Below are 20,758 nucleotides of genomic sequence, written 5' to 3' on the forward strand. Positions count from 1 at the left end.
GTTAGCCACGAGCAGTTCACTGTACAGCTCATCACGGTACACAAAGCTTCTGCAATGTGGCTGTGTAAAAGTTCTCCTATTAATGGGATCAGATCTGATGTTATGCCATTTGTATACGAAAGCACAAAAATCACTAGAATTTGTTGTGATTACATCTTGTCTCATAGAATTAGTGTTGTAAAGGGATGCTCAGGAACTGCCAGAGGTTGCATGAGTAGGGACTGTGCTGCTTTCTCCTCATTTTGTTCCTAGGGGCTTTGTTTAGCATTTGGTAGCGCATGTCCCTGGAGATCAGGCACTCTTCCCAAAGGTCACTGGTGACAGGTATATGTTTAGACAAAAGGAAGTTAAAAGCCATTGTGCTAGGACAAAAATGTAGCAGTTAACATGGAGATGGGATCTAGGCAGTACTGCCTGGATGTGCTCTGGAGTGATGAGCATGCTCTGAAATGCAGTAATGAGAAAGTCTGTGGGAAGTGAGGCTCAGCCACAGAAGGATTTTGTCTCCCATGTAAATGTTGAGAAATTCCATATAGTGCTTTGAATATAGATGGAGAAGTAGCAAGCTCTGTGTAGCACAAATACAGGCATTATGAATGAAAAATGATGGTAAAACCTCATCAGTAAACTAATCTTTGGAATGAATTTTTCTGCATTGTGTATGTTATCTGACATCAGGCAGCCGAGCGTGAAAAGTAAATCTGCTGCTTTGAAATTTATTTGTCAGAGATTAGAATTTTTTACTGGGAGAAGGAAAACCAGGCATCTGTAAAGGCTAAATAGCTGACATGCCTTTAGAGTTCTGCTGTCCTCACTTCCAAAGAGTGGGGCTGTGCAAAAGCATAATGACTCAAAGGCCACTGCTTTTGCTTTAGAATCACAAACCTGCATCCTACCTCCAGCTTTACTGTAGATGGCTGTGCTGCTGTGAGCCAGAGACACGAGCTGCCAGGGTGTCTGCGGGGAAAAAAGGTTGGGAGACAGTCTGGCAAGTCGTTAAACTGTGCAGATGGCAGTTTTCTGGCAAACCATGTGAAGAGACTGAGTAGCAGGACTTGTCTCTGGTGGTGGTGAAGTCAAAATTAGAAAGAAACTAAGGTCAAAGTGACCAGGAAATCAGAGTTTGGTCCTTGGGAAGAGCAGAAAGGGAGTAATGTCATATGAAAGTTCTTGGAAAGCTGAATTGGTACAGCTCAGGAAACAGGTATGTTACTGAAAGAAACACATAAAAACCAAAGATACTTGTAGCTGTTAGGGGGGGGGGGAAAAACCCAAACCCAACAAAAAAACAGTGAACAAAAATATACTGTTTCCGTAAGTGCCTTAGTAGTAAGAGGAAGGCCAGTGGAACTGGTCTGATGGTCAGCAGGGAGAAGCATTGATAGGTGACATCAGTGATACTTCAAATGAGTTTTCCCTGCAGAAGTAAACTGATGATAGACGTAGAACTAAGGCCACAGTGAGTTAGAGTATGTAAGGAAATAAAATGTTTCCAGGTGTCTGGAAGTGCTGAAGTTCATAGTGGACTGCATAGAGGATGGGTTGGAGCACTCTGGCCTACTGACATTCCTTCAGAGTGTGAGAAAATCAACCAGCCAATATTGGAAGGTGAGAATGAAGAAACTGAGGGATTGCAGACCAGAGTAATCTGCTAGAATGATACTAGAAAACATAACCGAAGCAGCTAGTTTTGTGCAGTCAGAGCTTTGCAAGAGAAGGACAGAGCCAGCATGGGTTTGTGGAGAGAATGTCATGCCAATGGGTAGTATAGTTCCCTGTCAGGGATGCGACAGGCGAAATTAGAAGGGAGATCATGCCCTAGAAGTCAACGTTGCCCTGCCTGCGATTGCACCTCAGCAGACTTTCTGCGTGGTAGTGCAAATAAGTGGGAAGTATAAGACAAAACTATTGTGAGGAGTGTAACTGCTCAGGAGGATGTAGACAGGGAGCAGCTATCAGTCCTTACTGGCAGGATGAGAAGACTTCAGTGAGAGTGCAGATTTGTATTCTTCAATGTCTGCATCAGTGTTTTGGCTGTAAACTGACCACAGCAGTGACAAAATTGTGTAATTGAATAAGAAATAAAAGGGAAAAGTTCTTTCTTTTGGCCAGACCAGCCCTGTACACAGACATGGATGTGTGAGTATCACACTGCAGATACGGATCTGGAGTTGGTCACAGGGTAAATAGATTAATAGTGTCACACTATTGAAAAGAAGACAGACACACTGAGGGATGCAAACAGTGCTGCTTTCCGTGAGGCACTTCTGATAAGACCTCTGAATATTGAGTCCAGTTTGGGGGTGGTAATGTGCCTTCAGAAGGAAGTGAAGGAGCTGGGGGAAGAGCAGAGGAATGCAACAGAAACAGCCTTGCAAGGTGTGAAGGAATTGGAGCTCCTGAGTCAGAGGAAGACTGGAGTTATAAATGCAGGAATACCTAAATGACTGCTGCAGGGAAGAAATGATCTGTTCTGTATGCCTGTGATGGATCAGATAAGAAATAATGGACTTAAATTTCAACAAGGAAGATTAAGGTTAGACATTAGGAAAAACGTGCCAGTATGAAAGCGATCTGAAGAAGGGAGATAGAGCACTTGGCAATGTGCAGTCTCCGTTGCTGGAGGGCTTCTTCCTTGGTGGGTTGGGTAGATGTCACCTAGCATGTACCAGGAACAGTTCCTTGGATCAGGTGAGTGTTCTGCGTGACCTCTCAAATCCCCTTTTCCAGTGTGCAGGTATCTGTAAGAAGTTCAGATTTCTCAGACACGTGCCCTGTCAAGGTTGCTGCAAGATGGGGCTCGTGGAAGGGAGCAGATGCTCTCTGCCAGCACAGGCTGGAGTGGCAGCTGTGCTTCATGTTCCCCGCAAACTGGTGTGGGGTCTTGCATTGCCTTCCTGTGTACTCCTGACTGGTAAAAAACATCCCCTTGAAGAGCTGCCTCTGCATGGAAGTTGATTACTGGAAGTTTATGTTATTGATAAAAGAAAATACACGGAACATGGGAATATATGATATGTTCTCTTCCAGTTTCAACATATCATTTTAATTAATGGGCATTTCAGTCATGTATAGCTGGCATTGAAGGAATGTAATAAGCCACAATGATATTGTCAGTGTGAAGTTACTGCAAAATTGACTCTCCAACTTAGTTTCTGGTTGCATTTGAAATAGTTTTCTGAATGGAAACTAACCCAAGAAGGTTTGATTTTCATTCATCTCGTGTTTTTAAAATGAGGTTGAACCCGACCAGCATTCAGATACTACTGCAAAGAAACAGAGAATAAATGTCTTCAGAAGGAAACCAGCTATTTTCAGGGGTATTTCAGTGGAACAGTTCTTGAGCCAAGAATAGCAGCAGCAATTGTGCTTTGGTAGCGAAGTGGCAGCAATTCTGAGAATGCAGCCAGCCCTTTAAAGAGACATCAGTGGTGTGTGACTCGGTGCAGGAGGGACAAACTGCACCAAGGAATCATAGAATCATGGAATGGTTTGAGTTGGAAGGGACTCATCTAATTCCAACCACCTGCCATGGGCAAGGACACCTTCCACTAGAGCGGGGTGCTCCAAGCCACAGCAGATTGAAAATGTGCTCCATTTACTGAGTAATTAATATGTATTTGGGGCAGATAGGAGGAGGAAGACAAAGGAAGTGAGAAGGGGAAATAATTGTAGGGCAGTGTACTGGTCATACTGAAAGCTTATGTGTAAATTATCCTGTTGGATTTGTGTGTATTTTAATTAACACAAATTATGTATATGTATTGATAAAATCCCTCTACGTGTGTTCTCAGAATTTGTGATGTTATTTAGGTCCTGAAAACATTATGCTGCTCCCCCTTCTGTTCACACTTTGTGTGTTCATATGCCTTAAAGCAAACCAGTGCTCCGCACTTGATAAAAGATGGTCGGTCCCCGCTTCTGCAGGAGGCAGGAGTTGCCCTGATCCATGCTGCAGTATTAGGGCAGTTCTTGGCGTTCATAAACAACGGTGCCTTTGATTAATATGCTCTCGTGTTTGCCACTTAGATCTGTGTTAGATAGAGGCTGGGAAGTCATTAAGGGCTTGGCGACATACCAGTGTACATCTGGGGCTTGGTCTGCTGCTGGGGTGGGAGCTGGCGATGGGGCAGGAGGAGGACAGCGGACAGGAGCTGTTGGTGTCAGGCAGGGAGGAGGATACCGGGCAGGAGCTGCTGTCAGACAGGGAGGAAAATGCCGGGCAGGAAGAAGGAGCTGCTGTGAGGGCAGGGAGGAGGACTATGGCAGGAGCTGCTGCCGGGGCGGCAGTTCTTCTCTTGGCTGACTTTCAAAAGCAGGAGAAAAGCAGCTAGGGTGCTAATTGTAGCTGGGTCCTGAAGTGAAAATGTTTTGTGACAGTTGCAAGAATTTAAAGAGGAAGGAAGATCGGTTTAGTGTCAGCTGCAATTAGATAATCAAAGCTTAAAAATCCTACTCTGTTGATACCTTCACCCAGAGTTAAGGAGCGGAGTGAGGGGAAGGGGGAGGAGGGCTGTGCGTGGAGAGGGCATTTCCATAGCCAGTGCAGCCGAGGCCCGGCCGAGCTTGCAGGTTGTCTGGGCGCACGCTTGCACAGAGAGATTTTCTTGGCAGCTCTACAGGATGAGGCTTACTCTGTACACAGCCGACATATTGAAGCTGGGAGCCTTGGAGAGCGTAGATGCAGGAGTAGAAACAGCTCTGCACACAATGTAGCGTCTCCTAGGATGGTTGGGCGGCTCCTTTCTCCAGGTATTTGATTACCCATCAGCCCTTTTTAGAGCCAAAAAAAAAGGAGAGATGAGAGAGAAAGTAACCCTAACCCTGAGAAAATAGCATCTGGTTCTGTTAAATCAATTTCTTACATAACATTTCAGCGGAGAGCAGCAGCACAGCGTCCGCAGCTCTTGGCTGCATTTCAGGTTTGATAAAATGGCGTCTTCGCAGCGAGCTGCTTGCTAAAGATATGTTGCACTGAGCAGGAAAAAAATGCAATTGTTTGGTGTTTTCAACTGCTTTTTGTTGTGGAGAGGTGGCGTTCAGTGGCGTCTGCTAATAATGAAAACTTGTTTTGGTTTGGCTTGTTAATGCGTTTTGAAAGCTTTCAGCATCAGAGGAGAGGAACTACATTTTAATGTCGTAACAGGATAACGGGCTTTGCCACTCGTGTACTTAACTGTGGTTTAGTTTTAAGATAAATAAAGCTGCTTTATTCAATGCTTCCATCTCTTTCCTGTCTTTTCCACGTTATGTTATGCTAGTCAAGGTTTCAGCTTCCTCACATCTATGAGACTTGTTTAACGGAGCTCTCTAAGTGGCTTCAGGGAGATGGCAGTTTTCGGATCTGTCGTCTGTCTCAGCGTATGGATAGAGTTGGATGTGGCAGAGAACCTGAAACATCAGCACTGCAATTCCCAGATTTTCTCCTCTACTGTATTTTGTTCTTCAGAAGAAATGCTTGTGTCATCTTTTCTTTTATGAAATCAGGCTGCATTTCATCGAGCACTTAAAATGTTTCTGGCAATTCCTTTTTAATTTAGATTTAGAAAAATTCATGTATAGCCTTTTAAAGGTCTGCTCATGTTGAATTGAAAACTGTTTCTTCTTTGGGAAGGGAGAAAGTCATTTGCTCTTTTTTCTCACTTCCTACTGAGAATGGCTGACCTTTGTGTGACAAGTAAAATCCCCAGGGGGGCTGTCACCGGCCTTTGGGATTTTTCTCTATTCTGCATGTCACAGCAAAGAGCAACCTCGCCTGTAATCTGTCCTTTGGGCAGGACAGGACCAGTCAATGAGGCAGGTTGTTGTTATGTTGACTACCATGAACTGAAAAGCAAAACTGGTACTAAGAGAGGGAATCACTGTTAGAGCTGATTTAAAATTGGATGAGCAAAACTCTGTTCATAGTGTGGATCTTATTAAAAGTTTATCCCAGGCTTTGCCATTCCAGACCCTCTCCATACGTTGGTTCTGGATATATTATACTTGAGGATGCGTCGTTTTACTGCGCAGCATTTGAGCTAATTGCTGTAATGGAAGTTACGAAGATACAGTTACTTTAACTTGTCTGAATAAAAATGAAAAGAAATGTGATGATGTCATTTACAATAATAAGGATTGAAGTTTCGGGGCAGTTGCATGTATTTTGCTTTTCTAAGAAATGCATGCAACAGCTTTTCTCATTTCACTCTACTCATACTTTACATTTGGAATCTATGTAAACATTAAACTGCTTCTGCAACTAATTACTCATCTTCATTTTCAAACACAGCCTAAAATGTTTTCTGTCTTTAGTAAGCACTAAGTTGAAGTTGGTTAAGTATGTTTGGAACCGTGTGTAGGGACAACAGCAATCTCCTCCCACCACCAATGACTCATTTAAAAGTCCGTTCTGCTTTGTGGTGTAGCAGCACTAGGATTTGCTAACACAAAATACCTGTGGTTCCTGTTCCTTGTGCTGTGCTTAAATCTTTGCTCAGTTGACGGAGGAAGGACAGAAATGGTTTTGGGGGACTGCAGTGCTTTTAGTTCTGATCTTTGCATAAATAAAAAAGAAGTAATTCTTAAGAATTTTTTAGATGTCCCATGGGTTCCCATTTCAGTCTCAACAGCTTTGAAAACACAGGAGAATATTGGCAATTTCTTTAAAGAGTTGGTTTCCTGGAAAGTTGGAGGAAATCTGTGTGTTCAAAAAACCCCAAACCCAATCCCAACCAAACAAATTCAAGATTTCATCATGTAAAATACTTTGCTTTCATTCTTTCCCCCAAATGTTTAAAGGCCCTATGGATTAAGTGTAAGACTGTGCTACTAGTTATTTAGTTTATGGGAATTAACTCCTTTTAGTCACAGAAAATGGAAAAATGTCCTTTGGTTAATTTGCTTCTAGAGACAAGAACATAAAAATTACTCTCTTCAAGATCCATTCTGTACCCAAACTGTTAAGTTGTTTTGGCAGCAAAGTCACAGCTTTTGCAGCTTTCTCTTTACCTTGTGAATCTTTTTTCCGCCCTGTGTCTTACAAGCTTTGTAGCAGGAGCCTTTGGTGTTAGAACCAGTTATTGCAGGTCTCTGGTTTTGCTCTGGTTTTTGCACCTCTGGCCTAGGAAAGGTCCCAGTGTGGTCCTGGTGACACCAGAGCAGAGGAGGCAGAGCACGGGTACACCGCTGCTCATGGAATTACTGTAATCCCTATCCAAGTAATTCCTTAGAGGTTATCAGTGGTTATTGTCAAGGCCATAATCTGAACCTTGGTAAGGGGAGCTGTGCTGATGGTACATAAAGAGGAATAACTATGGAGTTGCAAACCCTTGAAAAGCAAAGGGGTTTGAGCTGCGTGTGTGTGGCTTCCAAGCCAAACATACTTGGTGTGACACTGTCTGGAGTAGATGTGCTTATCCAGGCTGAGGCACTCGGCCATTTTCTATTTTTAATGTGGACATGGCCATCTCTTGGGTTTTATACTTCTTCCCCCTCACTGTTTTTTTTTTTTCGCCGCCTTGTTTCTCTGACTGCTCTTCAAAATCCTGTCTTATTTAATGAAGCCTTTTACTCCCTGCTTTCAGCAATCTGTCTAAGCTGTTCTGTCACCTTCCTCTTCCATTCCCTTTCCATTACTTTCTGTCTCTGCTCTCAAACTTGAGCCACGCTTTAACCACCTTCTCTGGGGGAGAGGAAAACGGAAAGGCAAAGATTAAACAAGCAGCTGCCTTTCATCTCTTCTGGTCGGTGTTGGTGTCATTCTTGGGAGTATTGAGACATCTTGCGCTGGGCTCTTGATCCTTCTCCACAGACCTGCCCTGCAGAGACACTCATACACTTGCCTCGGGCAGCACCATCGTTCTCCCAGGCACTCACACACGTAGCTTGGGTTCTGGCTTTGACAAGACCTTTTTTGTTGGAACAGTGTATTTCAAGGCACTGTTAAATCTTCCTGTCGTGTCTGAAACACAGTCAGTGCCAAATCTCACCACCCACAGAGCAAAGTGAAAAAGCTTCACATAGCTCGTCTTATCTGATTCTTTGGTTACCTCAACTTCTTACCTTCTGGCCTGGACTGCTCCTGTTTTTTACTTTGTTCATGCCTACTGGCTCATTTTTCTGACCCCGTTGGTCCTTTTAAAGCCATTTCATGGGCTTTCCTTCCCCTGTCGCATCTTATCTGGGATTCTGCTCTCTATTCAACACCTGTGTAACAAACCCAGATTATCAGGTAGCCTTTCAACCTTCTTCCTTAGCTCTGTAATGTAACCAGTTGGCTTTATCTGGGAATAACATGATGCTTTTTTCCTTTCTAGCCATTGCATGGAGGGGAGAGAATGCAGGGAAATCCATGTGGCTCCTTTTCAATGGCAGATCATTTGGATTTGTCATACACATGTCAATTATTTAGCTCTTTCTGTGAAAAGCTAGGCTTTTCCTGGCATCATGAGAAGACTGGTGAGGAGCTAAGACTGCTTTCCCTTCCTTTCTCTAACATTTGTACTTCTGCTTTAATTGACTTAAATAATAAAAAGAAATAAAGCAAAAACCAAGACGAAGTAAAGAAAGATGCAGTCTGTCCTGGTTTCTTCATCTTGATAAATCTTCATGAGCCAACCAAGTAATCACCCGCCTGTCTTGAAAAGCTACAGGTGAAATGTGTGAATAAGACTTCATCAGAGAGAGAAAGCTGCTTTTTTGTTCTTGGAACAGGTTTTCTGCAGGATTAGAACAGCTCTAATTGGAGGCAGTTAGAGGAGATCATCACACCCAAATATTTGTCACTGAAATGAATGCATGTTAGGCATCCACTGGTAACAGCTGATTTGGGAGATTTGTTGCATCCATCTTCCCCACAAAATATCCCTCTTATTCAGAAAATAAAAAAGCAAAGTCCCGTTTCTGCAAGTAAAAATAATTGACATCCAGAATTTGTAACTTAGGGATATGCAGTTTTCCCCCTTATTTAGACAACCAGTTAAGAGGAACTGTTAAACAGATCACCTGTAGTACATATCCCTAGGGTCAGGCTGAATTACTTGCTATCAAATTCCCATCAAAAGAAGCTAGAAGGAGTAATCTGTACTGGAAATCTTGTAGAGAGTAATCGGGATGGAAAGTAAATGCAAAACCTTGAAGTAAGCTTGAGTTTTCAGCGTGAGAAGTGTTGTATTTTCCAGTTTAACATGGTGTACCCCAGCAAGCAATGAGATGCTCAAGAGCTTTCGTTTCATTTTTTGGATTAGTGTCTCTGAGGATGTCGGCAGTGCTCTGAAAATACTGTCTCCGGAGTTACCTGTGTGACATAACATTGATTTCCATTGGTTTGGGGGGAAAATTGGGCTGTATGCACAAGTCAAAAGCTGCATGTAACCCTTTAAGACACACGTTTCTTGACAAAACTCACTGTTACTTAGAAACGCCCAAGTTCTCTACTAAAATATAAGTTTCAGTAGAGGTGTTTAAATGTATAATTGAACCGAATAGAAAAGGTGCCTGTCTGTTTGTTCCTTTATTTACAGGAAGGGTGAAAAACCTAAATGCAGTGTGAGTGTAGTGTGTTAAACGTGATGTTTGTCGTATCTAACGGCAGGCAAACATGCAGTTTTTGTTAATGCTCTTTCTTTGTGTTTCTCTGAAGAACAAGAATTGAGTCAGAATAAATGATAAGAGTTTGCTAGATACTATCCTGGGTTTTTTCCAAATTTGCTTTTTAGCTTTGCTTTTAGATTTTTCATAGTGTGTTTGCTGCCGTTATTTATTGCCTGCTTATTATTTTTACTAGATACTAAGGGGTAGAAAACACTTCTGTTGCTCTGTTCTAAAACTGAAGTGTTCCATTATTCTAATTGAGAGTTTTGCCAGATTAAAAAGAACCTAAATACGAGCATCATGCTTTATTGTAGTGAGAAAAATGGCTGTATTATGTTACAGAACATACTCTAAATTTTAACAGACTGCAGTGTTGTAGCTAGCAATGTAAAATAGTGCTTAATCGAGGGCTTTTGCTGTGCTTGAAGAGCAGACTCATTTTTAACTTTTAACCTTGTTGGATCCTTTCAGATCTCAGCCACAGTGGATTGGGAGACCATTATGAGAATTCCCACTGGGGACAGCAGCCCGCTTTCAGGAGTGAAGGCAACTGCAGCTGGGATAAAGTGATAATAGACAGGACTGACAAGGAAGCGTGGCCTTCCATTACCGGAGCTGAGACTGAGTCTGCCTCAGAATGTACTACAGACACTGACTCTGCCTCCAACTGTGGCTCAGAGAACAGTAGCATGGCTACAGGGAGTGCCCAAGGCAACTTCACTGGACATACAAAGAAAACTAATGGCAATAATGGCGCCAACGGAGCACTCGTCCAAAGCACTTCTAACCAGAGTGCCCTTGGAGCTGGTGGAGCAAACGGTAACGGCAGCTCGGCCAGAGTGTGGGGGGTGGCTGCGGGCTCCAGCTCTGGCCTAGCTCACTGCTCTGCCAGTGCTGGGGATGGAAAGATGGACAACATGATGGGAGATGGTAGAAGTCAGAACTGTTGGGGTGCTTCCAACTCGAATGCTGGCATTAATCTTAACCTTAACCCTAATGCCAATCCAGCTGCCTGGCCTGTACTTGGACATGAAGGAACTGTGGGAGCAGGCAACCCTTCCAGTATTTGCAGTCCAGTCAGTGCCATAGGTCAGAACATGGGCAGCCAGAATGGGAACCCAACAGGCACCTTAGGTGCTTGGGGAAACTTGCTGCCGCAAGAGAGCACAGAACCACAAACGTCCACTTCTCAGAATGTGTCTTTCAGCGTACAACCTCAGAACCTTAACACTGATGGACCAAATAACACTAACCCCATGAACTCTTCACCAAACCCTATCAATGCAATGCAGACAAATGGACTGCCGAACTGGGGGATGGCTGTTGGTATGGGGGCCATCATCCCGCCCCACCTGCAAGGCCTTCCTGGTGCTAACGGAACATCAGTTTCTCAAGTCAGCGGGGGCAGTGGTGAAGGAATGGGCAGTTCAGTGTGGGGGATGTCCCCAGCTAATCCTGCCACAGGAAACAGCAATTCTGGGTTCAGTCAGGGGAATGGAGACACTGTGAACTCAGCATTAAGTGCTAAACAAAATGGATCCAGCAGTGCTGTGCAAAAGGAGGGAAACGGAGCGAGTGCGTGGGATTCGGGACCTCCTTCTGGTCCTGGGGTACTAGCGTGGGGCAGGGGTGGTGGCAACAGCGGTGTTGGTAGTATGCATTCTGGAGCGTGGGGCCACCCCAACCGGAACACCAGTAACGGTGTGAACGGGGAATGGGGCAAGCCGCCAAACCAGCATTCCAATAGCGACGTCAACGGGAAAGGATCAACAGGGTGGGATAGCTCTAGTGTTACCAGTCCGAATCCTGCCATGCAGCAGGGCAATGAACAAATAAACTCTTGGGCCAAAGCTGCAGCATCTGGCACCACAGCTAGTGAAGGAAGTAATGACAGCGGTGGGAGTCAAAATGAAGGCAGTACTGGAAGGGAGGGGGCTGGAGAGGGCAGAAGGAGAGACAAAGGGATGATAGACCAAGGGCAAGTTCAGTTGCCAAGAAATGACCTTGACCCCAGGGTCCTGTCCAATACAGGGTGGGGACAGACCCCTGTAAAGCAAAACACTGCCTGGGAATTTGAAGAGTCCCCAAGGTCTGAACGAAAGAATGACAATGGAACAGAGGCCTGGGGTTGTGCAGCTACTCAATCTTCAAACTCAGGGGGGAAGAATGATGGGTCCATCATGAACAGTACAAATACCTCTTCAGTATCTGGGTGGGTCAACTCTCCACCGGCAGCTGTTCCAACAAATACAGGTTGGGGAGACAATAACAACAAAGCACCAAATGGCCCAGGGGGATGGGGAGAGTCAGCAAGCTCTACTACTGTTAATAATGCTGCTGCTGCCAAAAGCGGCCACGCTTGGAGTGGGACCGCAAATCAGGAGGACAAATCACCTACCTGGGGTGAACCTCAGAAACCCAAATCTCAAAACTGGGGAGAGGGACAGAAATCAAATCCAAGCTGGACTTCAGGAGGTGGAGATTGGACAGATTCATCATCTGTTCCTGGACACTTGGGTGATGGGAAGAAGAATGGATCTGGATGGGATTCTGACAATAGATCAGGGTCTGGCTGGAATGATTCCACAAGGTCTGGGACCAGTGGGTGGGGAAATGGCACAAACAGCAAGGCTAATACAGGTACAAGTTGGGGGGAATCTTTAAAGCCAAGCCCTCAACAAAACTGGGCTAATAAACCCCAGGACAACAATGTAAGTAACTGGGGAGGAGCTGCTTCTGTCAAACAGACGGGGTCAGGGTGGGTTGGTGGGCCAGTGCCAGCCAAACAAAAAGAGAACTGTGAGGCAACTGGCTGGGAAGAGCCGTCTCCACCGTCCATTCGCCGCAAGATGGAAATCGATGATGGTACCTCAGCTTGGGGCGACCCAAATTACAACAACAACAAGACTGTAAACATGTGGGATAGAAATAATCCTATAATTCAGAGCAGTACCACAACCAATACCACCACCACTAGCACCATTATCAACACCAACATGGTTGAACCTCAGCCATCGCACCAGTCAAGTGCCCAGCCGAACCGGTCCCCGCTGCTTGGTCCAGGTATGAAAATAGTTTTATAACATGCTTTATACAGATTACTGAATGTTGTCTGACTCTGTGGTTATACATTAAAGGTAGAAATCTTATATTTATGTCATACACTCTGAGACAGTGTTAACTTGTCTTGAGGACAACAGCACCCGTGGAACCTGACACACAGAATTCCTTAGTCCAAGTGAACATAAGAAAGGCTTTCAACAATATCTGGTCAATAATGTGCTGGGGCCTTAGATGATTGATGCGTATTTATTTTGTCAGCTCTTCCAGTGTTACTTAGCACTTTCTTTGAATTCAGTCCTTGGAGAGTTTGGGGCCTTTTGGCTAACTTTTACTGTCTGGTCTTCTGGTACCCTTGCTTGGTCTTTGTTCTTGTTCAGGCAGAATGCATCTGTTTCTTTTCTGCAACCCATATCTCTTGGCACCAGATGTGGTTTAAGGGTCGCATGAATTCAGGCTGTTGCTGTTGCTCTGTCTTCTGTTTGTTGCCTTTTATGAAGAACTGGTTCTCCTTCACAGTTGAGGTCTCAAGCATGGGTGGTACCCTGGACTTAAACATGATTCTCATAAAGCTGGATTGGTTAAAGATGTTAATATTCAGGCTGGCTGGGAGAAGTTATTCTAACTTGAGCCATGTTCCAAAGACAAGTTTTTAGGCATCTAGGGGTTTTTCTAATCAAAGACAGAGTACTGCTGTAGACAAGCATCAGGGAATAAAAATGGGGAAAAAAGGAGAAAACTGCTTAGGGGGAGGTATTGAAATAAACGTTTTTGGGAGCTCTGCTCTGTATCATGACCACAGACTTCTCAAAATAAATCTGGTCTTACAGTGCTCTTTGAAATTCTTCATCTGATTTTTGTCTCCCGAGTTTCTGTTTTGTCTTTGTCATGGCTAAATATTGACTTTTTCACCATGGTTTTCTCCAAATGGGATTTGTTCTCTTACTTCCATGATTTTTCTCTTTGATGTTTTGAAGTAATTAAAACTTACTGTAATATCTGTTTAAAAATAGTCTCATGTTCCCTGCTGTGGTCAAATATTTTAATGGCTGAGAGTATCTATCGTCATAAAATAACATGTGCTCCAGGAGGAGAAATGTTTCAATAGGTTTGTCTTTGGTCAGTCCGCCATACGTGATCTATAATCCATTTACCTGGAACGTATTTCATCCATATTTAAAACTTTACCCGTGAGACTGACAATTCTGATTTCTGAATTGTAGTGGAGAGATCACGAAAGTAGGGGCTTGGTGGAGTCTTTTCCAGTAGGCTGATTTTTGGATGATTACATTGGTGCTTGTCAGACTGTTTGTATACAGCAGTGTATTGTTAATGTTCAAATAATCTAACACCTGAGAGAGGAGAACTTACTGTTCTGAGTCCTTCAGATGCTGAAAATGGAATTTAAAAGCCAGTGCTTATCTACAGCAGTTCCTCAGGTGAATAGATGGTAGCAAAGGAGGGATTTCTTTGAAGTGACATCTGTGCAATCAGAGAACTGCTTATTAATGGTAACCATCCACTCCTTAAAATGGCAGTCTTGTGCATCTTGCAGAAATGTGAATTAGAAGGATTTGAAGATCCTAAAGCAAAACCAACAGAAGGGAGTTTAGAATATGGTTCTGATATTAAAATTTAGATCAAGTTATTGAGCGCATGAGTGAGGCCTCTTGTATATTTTTGCTTACATACAGTTGTGCACGTAGGTACAGATCTAAAAGCCATACTTGGGACTGTTTTGAAGGATTATTGTCCAGTCTGCAGCTGGAAGCTAGGAGCAATCCCATGAGCCTTTACGTATTATGCCCATCTTAGCTTTTGACTGTGCCCCAGAGGAGTACAGTGGGGTCATGTACTTATCTTACAGAGAGAGCGAGCGAGCAAAGAATGGCATTTAAACTGATCCTATCAGCTTCCCTATTCACAGTGCAGGAGACCTGATTTAACACCTACAGCACCCAGCAGCTGTACAGCAGTGTCCTGTTGGTCTTTGTGCAAATCTACGCAGACCTCAGACATCTACAAATCATGTCCCGCCTGGGACAACTGAAAGATGAGAAGAGTACTGAGTAGATTTCCAGTGACACAGGCCTTGGCTTGCAGTTTGGTGTTGTGCTGTTAAACCTTATTTTTTCCTACTCCAAGTCCCTGTCCTGTTGGCTATGCATTTCCAACCTCTGCAGTAAGGCAGACAAGAATCCTGTAGCCAGGGGACTTCTTTAATGCCCAGCCATATTTCATCCAACAACAATTATTTTCCAGCTACGGTATTTCCATGCAAAACATGATTGTGTAATTAAAGGCGGTGCCATAAGGCACAGGTTAGCACTCATCTAAGATCTTACAACGCATGAACTAAGTAGTTGTCACTGGCGTTTTGTCTTCTGCATGGGTATGACATGCTTTGACAACCATTTTTATGATTCCCTATCGTTCAAGCAATATCCCAAATAAGGAAACATGGATTCTGTTCCTGTGCAAGTGTTGCGTAGCTGTCAGATGGCAGTCACACATCCTGAAAGTGAGGAAGTGGATTTTAACTCTTCTCTGCAGCACAGGTTAGCTGTTCACAAAGGAGCAGCAGTCCCTTTTGGGTTCTGTGTTTATGCTATATTAGTTTAGAAGTAGAGGCCAGGTTGCAGTCTTGTTATTCAAGTTGTCACCCATCCCCAGAAGTTCTCTTAAGTTCTTTGAATACAGAACTTAAAAGCTACTGATGGGAAGCAGATGCTGGGACATGTGTTGAAAATACATAATGCTCAGAGGAATTCTTTTTTCTGCCAAAAAAGGGGTGGTGTGTGGATAATGTGTAAATGTCCTTTCTGGCTGTAGGAGCTTGCTACCAAACCAGCGGTGAGTTATTTAGGAAGACAAGCAGAAAGCCAGTGTAGTGGTTTGGATTTAGATTTAATTGTTATCTGAATTACTTATGCATAATTCCTACTAACACTTTTAACGCTTGCAACTTTGATACAAGGGGAATAAGAAGTGAGAAAAGGTTTTGCAAACAGGGATGATTAAAAGAGAGGGGTTTGGATCCCAGACAGCACCAGATCCTTCCTCCAAATGCTAAGGGGCGGGCTTGATGCTTTCCTGTTCCCATTAGGTGGTTAGAGCCTGGCAGGGTTCCAACCACCCATCCTCCAGCAGAGAAAAGAAACAGCAAAACATAATGTAAGCTTCCCTCTGGAGATTTTAGGTTGAAATTCAGGACTTCTGAAAGCTCTGAACATCATCTGCTCCTTTTACATTCCTGTGCTGTTGTCTTGGTGGCAACTTCTGTGTCATTCGTAGCATGTAATTGCTGTAAAGCAGAGAATGCAAGTGATGTGTTTTCCTTACTTGGAACTTTAATCAGAATGGATTTGAAACCAGATCAGCTTCGAGCTCCGTTAGGATGCTCATGTAAAAACCTAAACCCCTGTGCTCAGCCCTCTTTAACAGTCAGGTTCTGGGGACAGCCAAGTGATCCTGAGCAACCTGCCGTCCATTTCCACACAAGGTTGATCTCAGTGCTGAAAGCCAAATGAGAGCTTCCCTAATGCTTCCCTAAATCACAGAGCTCCACCGCATGAACTGGAATGCCTTTCAGAAAATGAAGCATCATAGAATCATAGAATAGTTAGGGTTGGAAAGGACCTTAAGATCATCTGGTTCCAACCCCCCTGCCATGGGCAGGGACACCCCACACTAAACCATGTCACCCAAGGCCCCAGTTGACATATATATATATGTGTGTATATATATATATATATAAACCCCTTATATATATATATATATATATATACTCCTCCCTTTTACACCCCCCAACCCCATAGCTTATTTCTTTTCTATTATTAGCAGATTAACTAGTGACTATTTAATAAACAATCTCTTTTCTACCTTATTTTTTCCTTTTTCATCGACATCAGGTTCTCATGTTTTGGGTTGCCTGTATTGTAGTCATATGCTCTGGTATTCATCACAGACCAAACAACTTCAAGGAAAACAATTCCTGCCATCCAAATGACTATAGGGTTATTTTGAGGGAAAACAACTGCATCCTGCCACAGCTTAGTTAACATTTCACTTTCCCTGAGGATTTCCTCTTGGCTGTAGCCCAATGTTAATTATGGGTTTATTTCTATAAAGCAAAGCTCTGCCAATGTGTCCATGTTTATGACTCGCTGTGATCTTTTTGGTTCTTGCGATTTGAACAGTGTTTAAAAACTTCAGCATTGAAACCTCACTTTCTTGCCAAAGAACCCTGTAACAGAGCTCGTTCTGTGGCAAAACAACATCAGGCAGATGTGGGTGGTTGCTGAGGCACGGAGCTATAGGGAAAGCCTAAATGAGTATTATTTTCATGAAAAAAATAACCTTTCTGTGAGCAGAATTTCTGAAAACGGGATGGGTTGAGGTTTGGGGACCCCTGTGAAGGTATTTTCGTTCCAAACAGCTACATAAAGGAATTTAAAAGTAGCTTCTTGCCTTCGTTCAGTCCGCTTGTAACCCCGTTTGTGAGCTGCGCTTATGGTGAGGTGTGTGATAACCCTGGGAAGCACCACACTGCCAGAGACAAGCTGTTGGGACTACAGAATCTTTGAACTAATATTCCACCTGTGTCTGTTTCAAGTATGGAACAGACTGGGTTATTTGAAAAAAGGAGGAAAAACCTTGTTTAAAAAAGAAGGTCCTTTGGAAAGCACAAAGGAATTCTTCCACCTGCAGGATTTGCAGTATTCACTCCACAGTGTATTTTTATTGACCTTTTTAAAGTTTCTAAAGTAGTCATAAGGAGTCATGGAAAGGCAGCACAGAGACATGTATTGTATTCATACAGTAACATGAAGACTGCAGGTACTTGACAGAGGGAAGAACAGGTTTGTAACTGATGAGTACTCTGGAATTCACCTACAGGTTAATTTTTGCTGTGCACAAAGTATTTCTCCAGGAGGCTTCATGTTTGATTTGCTCATTCCCTGCACTTCATTTGATGTGTTAATATACTTTTGAAAACTTGTAGTTGATGCCTTTTGTCTGCTTTTATATATTTGCAGGTATTCTCTTTAGCAGTGGCTGGCTTCTTCATTATTTGCAATCCCGTATTATTTACTGCTCAGCACATTTAAAGCACTTAAAATAACTTGGACATTACACATCTGTGGCCTTTAATCAACGTTGTTGAATTTATAGTAAAGGAACACAAGGACCAGTTCTGATTGTCACAGAGTTTTTATCCTGCAGCCTAGCACACTTTGCCTTTTTAGTGTACAAATTTTGTGCTTTAAGATTGATTTCATAAATTGAATTACTTTGAGTTTCCAGTCTAGGTTGCATGAGCTCGGGGGAATATCAGTATTGTACACTCTGTTGGTATTTGTATTCCTGTGGGTGCTTTAGAGATGTTTTGTTTTCGGTTTCATTTGCCTGCAGTTAATCTTTTTCAGATGCCAGTGTGATTAAATACACGCAGTTGTCTGACAAGGTTACCTCCTGAGTAGTGAGGCAGAAATTCCAATCAAGTGTTCCTTAAATAAAGTTGGCTTCAAGATACAAGCAGAAGGCTTGAAGAAGTGTTTTAGGTGCAGCACCAAGGAAGTTGTGTTAAATAGAGGCTCATTTATATACATACATGTGTGTCTCTCGGAGTCTGTCTCCTGTACACAAAATAAACAGAACTATAAGATAGATTGGTAGAGGTTAGAACACAGTAGCTTTGTTTCAAATGCAAAGCACTTTAATGAAAAGGTGAAATTCAGGGTTGTTTCAGGAGTACGTTTTAAACCACAGTGAATCTTGCTGGTAGTGAAGGAGCTTTATTAAGCTGCATGTTCCTGAACACGTAGGCTTAGTCTGGATATGTTTTATGCCATATGCACTTTGATCCGTATCTGAGAGATCTGCAGTTGCTTTAGGAAATAGAGCCTAAAATAAATCTGTAATACAGGAACACTGGAGCGGTGGGCAGATCTGAGCCCATCTCTTTGAAAGGAATTTTCTTCTCTGCTAGCCAGTGTTGGAGTTATTATTGGCGACATATGTTGCCTGCAGTTTCTAGTACAGGAATCCTGTTGAAATCAAGAAGTTCTGCAGAGACTTGGTGCTCACTTAAACACTGCTGCTTAGTTTAATGTATTTAATATATACTCTTAAAGAAAGTTCTTTTGTGGCAACTTCCGTGCTGTTGCCTACTTACCCCGGGTGTCAGTTCGTGTAGGAAATGTTGTTTCTGCTCTTTGAATCCTTTCCAGAGTATTTTTACAGGTTGCATCAGGAAGCAAAAAAGGAATAGTCCTGCAGCAAAGTAGGCATCTAGTCCTTAAATTGTGCAATACCCAGGCTTCTTAATATTCATCTCCAATAAAAAGACAACCAGTTCCTGAATTAGCAGCCTAGTTAACAGTGGAAGTTGAAGCAGACTGAATTCTGCAGTGCTCATTGAGGTCGTGGTTGGAATGGAATGGAATGCTTTTTGTGATAATTATAGAAAAATTGGTTAATGTCAGGTATGGTATATGTAAAACTGTTGTTTCCTTGCCTGTTATGTACCTGGCTGCTTGGTATGTTAAAAAGTGTTTTGAACTCCATCTATGATCCGGACTGTCTCTTCACAAAAAAAACAAGCACCTTTTTTTAAGAGGTAGTGATGGGTTTAGATTCAGTTTGCATTTTTGCTGTGTTGCTCTGTAGGACTCAGTAGCTGTATGGCTGTTCCTGGCACATTCAGCTTCAGTGCTAAAATCAGTGTCATATGGATTTAAGCGCATTACATTCAAGCCAAGCCAGACTAAGAAGGTTTCTTTAGAGTAGGTTACGTCTTTCAGTGAGTTAAAATAATACTCTGTAGGAAAACAAAGGCTTCTACCTGCTGTTCCTCATGATTTGACTGTAGGTTTTAATTGAAGTCTTGTTTAGTTCTCCTTAAAAGCCATATTTATTATAATGTAGAAGCTCAGTGATGCAGGGGTGCGTGGGGAACACAGTCAACCACAAGCTGTAATAAGGAGCTTTAAGGTGTGCATGCAACATATAATCTGTGTGGAAAGTGGTAACAAATGCCCTACTTCGTAGGGCATGAGAAAAGTGATTTTAGAACATATAAATAGTAAAAAGGAGCTAAAATAGTTTAAAATCTTTCAGTGAGGCAAGGCCCAGCTCAGATTTGGGTCCAGGTCTCCTGAGTGCTCTTCCTGCTTGCGTGTGCTTCCCAAGCCCTGTTTGGTCTGCTCAGAGTATTCCCGTTGTACACAGCTGCTCCCTTCGGACCAGGTCTGGTGTTCACATGGCAGCCAGTCTCCTTCCAGCTACGTTAAAAATACTCTTTCTGTCCTGCCAACTTGGTATTGATTAAGAAAAAGACTTTTGAGACCATATCAAAGGGATTTTATTTTCATATGCTTAATTAGAGACCCTGTATCTGCTTACTGGTTCATGCTCTTTCTTGAATAAATTGTCTGTCTTTGAAGTTATTGACAGAAGAAACCTTTCCTCTTGTCACTGTTCTTTTCTCCTTCCCCTTGCTTCAGCAGGCTGGGGAGAAATGCCTGCTGTCCACACAAAGACCGAAGCTTCTTGGGGAGAGCCGTCATCCCCTTCTGCTGCAGTTGATAATGGCACTTCAGCATGGGGGAAACCCCCCAGCAGTGGTACAGGGTGGGGAGATAATCCTGCCGAGTCGGCAGGGACATACGGAAGAACAAATGCTCCAGCTGCTGCCCCAGCACTGTGCAAACCAGGTACGTGTGTGAGCCTGACTGCCTAAGAGAATGGGGAAGTCCGGGACAAAGTGTCTCTGTTCTCTGCGAGTATTTTTGAACATCACCTCTGGATTTCTGTGCAGTTAAATCGGAGCCTGCTTTAACCATTCTCGAAACAGCATTAGCTGTCTCAGAATGTTGATATTCCAGATACCAGATTAATACAAAAATATGAATACAGTGCATCGAGCCAATAAATTAAAGGCATTCCTTAAGAGTATTTTTGTGTACTGCAAAACGAGTATAGTAGAGGTGTAGGAAGCAGTGAAACTGCAGAAGAGTGTGAATAATACTTATTTCTAGGTGCCTAGAAGAAACCTGTATTGGGATGAGAAGCAACTGAGCTCAGTTAAGATAAAGGAAAAGCAACATATGAGCATGCCTAG

The 20,758-nt window shown here is 43.1% G+C and overlaps 1 protein-coding gene across 8 annotated transcripts in view; it reads left to right on the top strand.

Annotated features, from left to right (window-relative positions):
* The window catches only part of TNRC6C (trinucleotide repeat containing adaptor 6C), a 105,677-nt gene that overhangs the window by 52,056 nt on the left and 32,863 nt on the right, over positions 1-20,758 (top strand). For all 8 annotated transcript variants that reach the window (XR_013957999.1, XM_080629373.1, XM_080629374.1 and 5 more), the window contains 2 exons: positions 10,045-12,636; positions 20,145-20,351. Coding sequence is in view for 7 of the 8 variants with exons in the window: in XM_080629373.1 (XP_080485499.1) it covers positions 10,045-12,636; positions 20,145-20,351 (2,799 nt within the window). In the remaining variant the exon portion in view is untranslated. The remainder of the gene's footprint in view (positions 1-10,044; positions 12,637-20,144; positions 20,352-20,758) is intronic.

This window comes from Psittacula echo (assembly GCF_963264785.1).
Source record: "Psittacula echo genome assembly, chromosome: 14".
Taxonomy (NCBI): Eukaryota; Metazoa; Chordata; class Aves; order Psittaciformes; family Psittacidae; genus Psittacula; species Psittacula echo.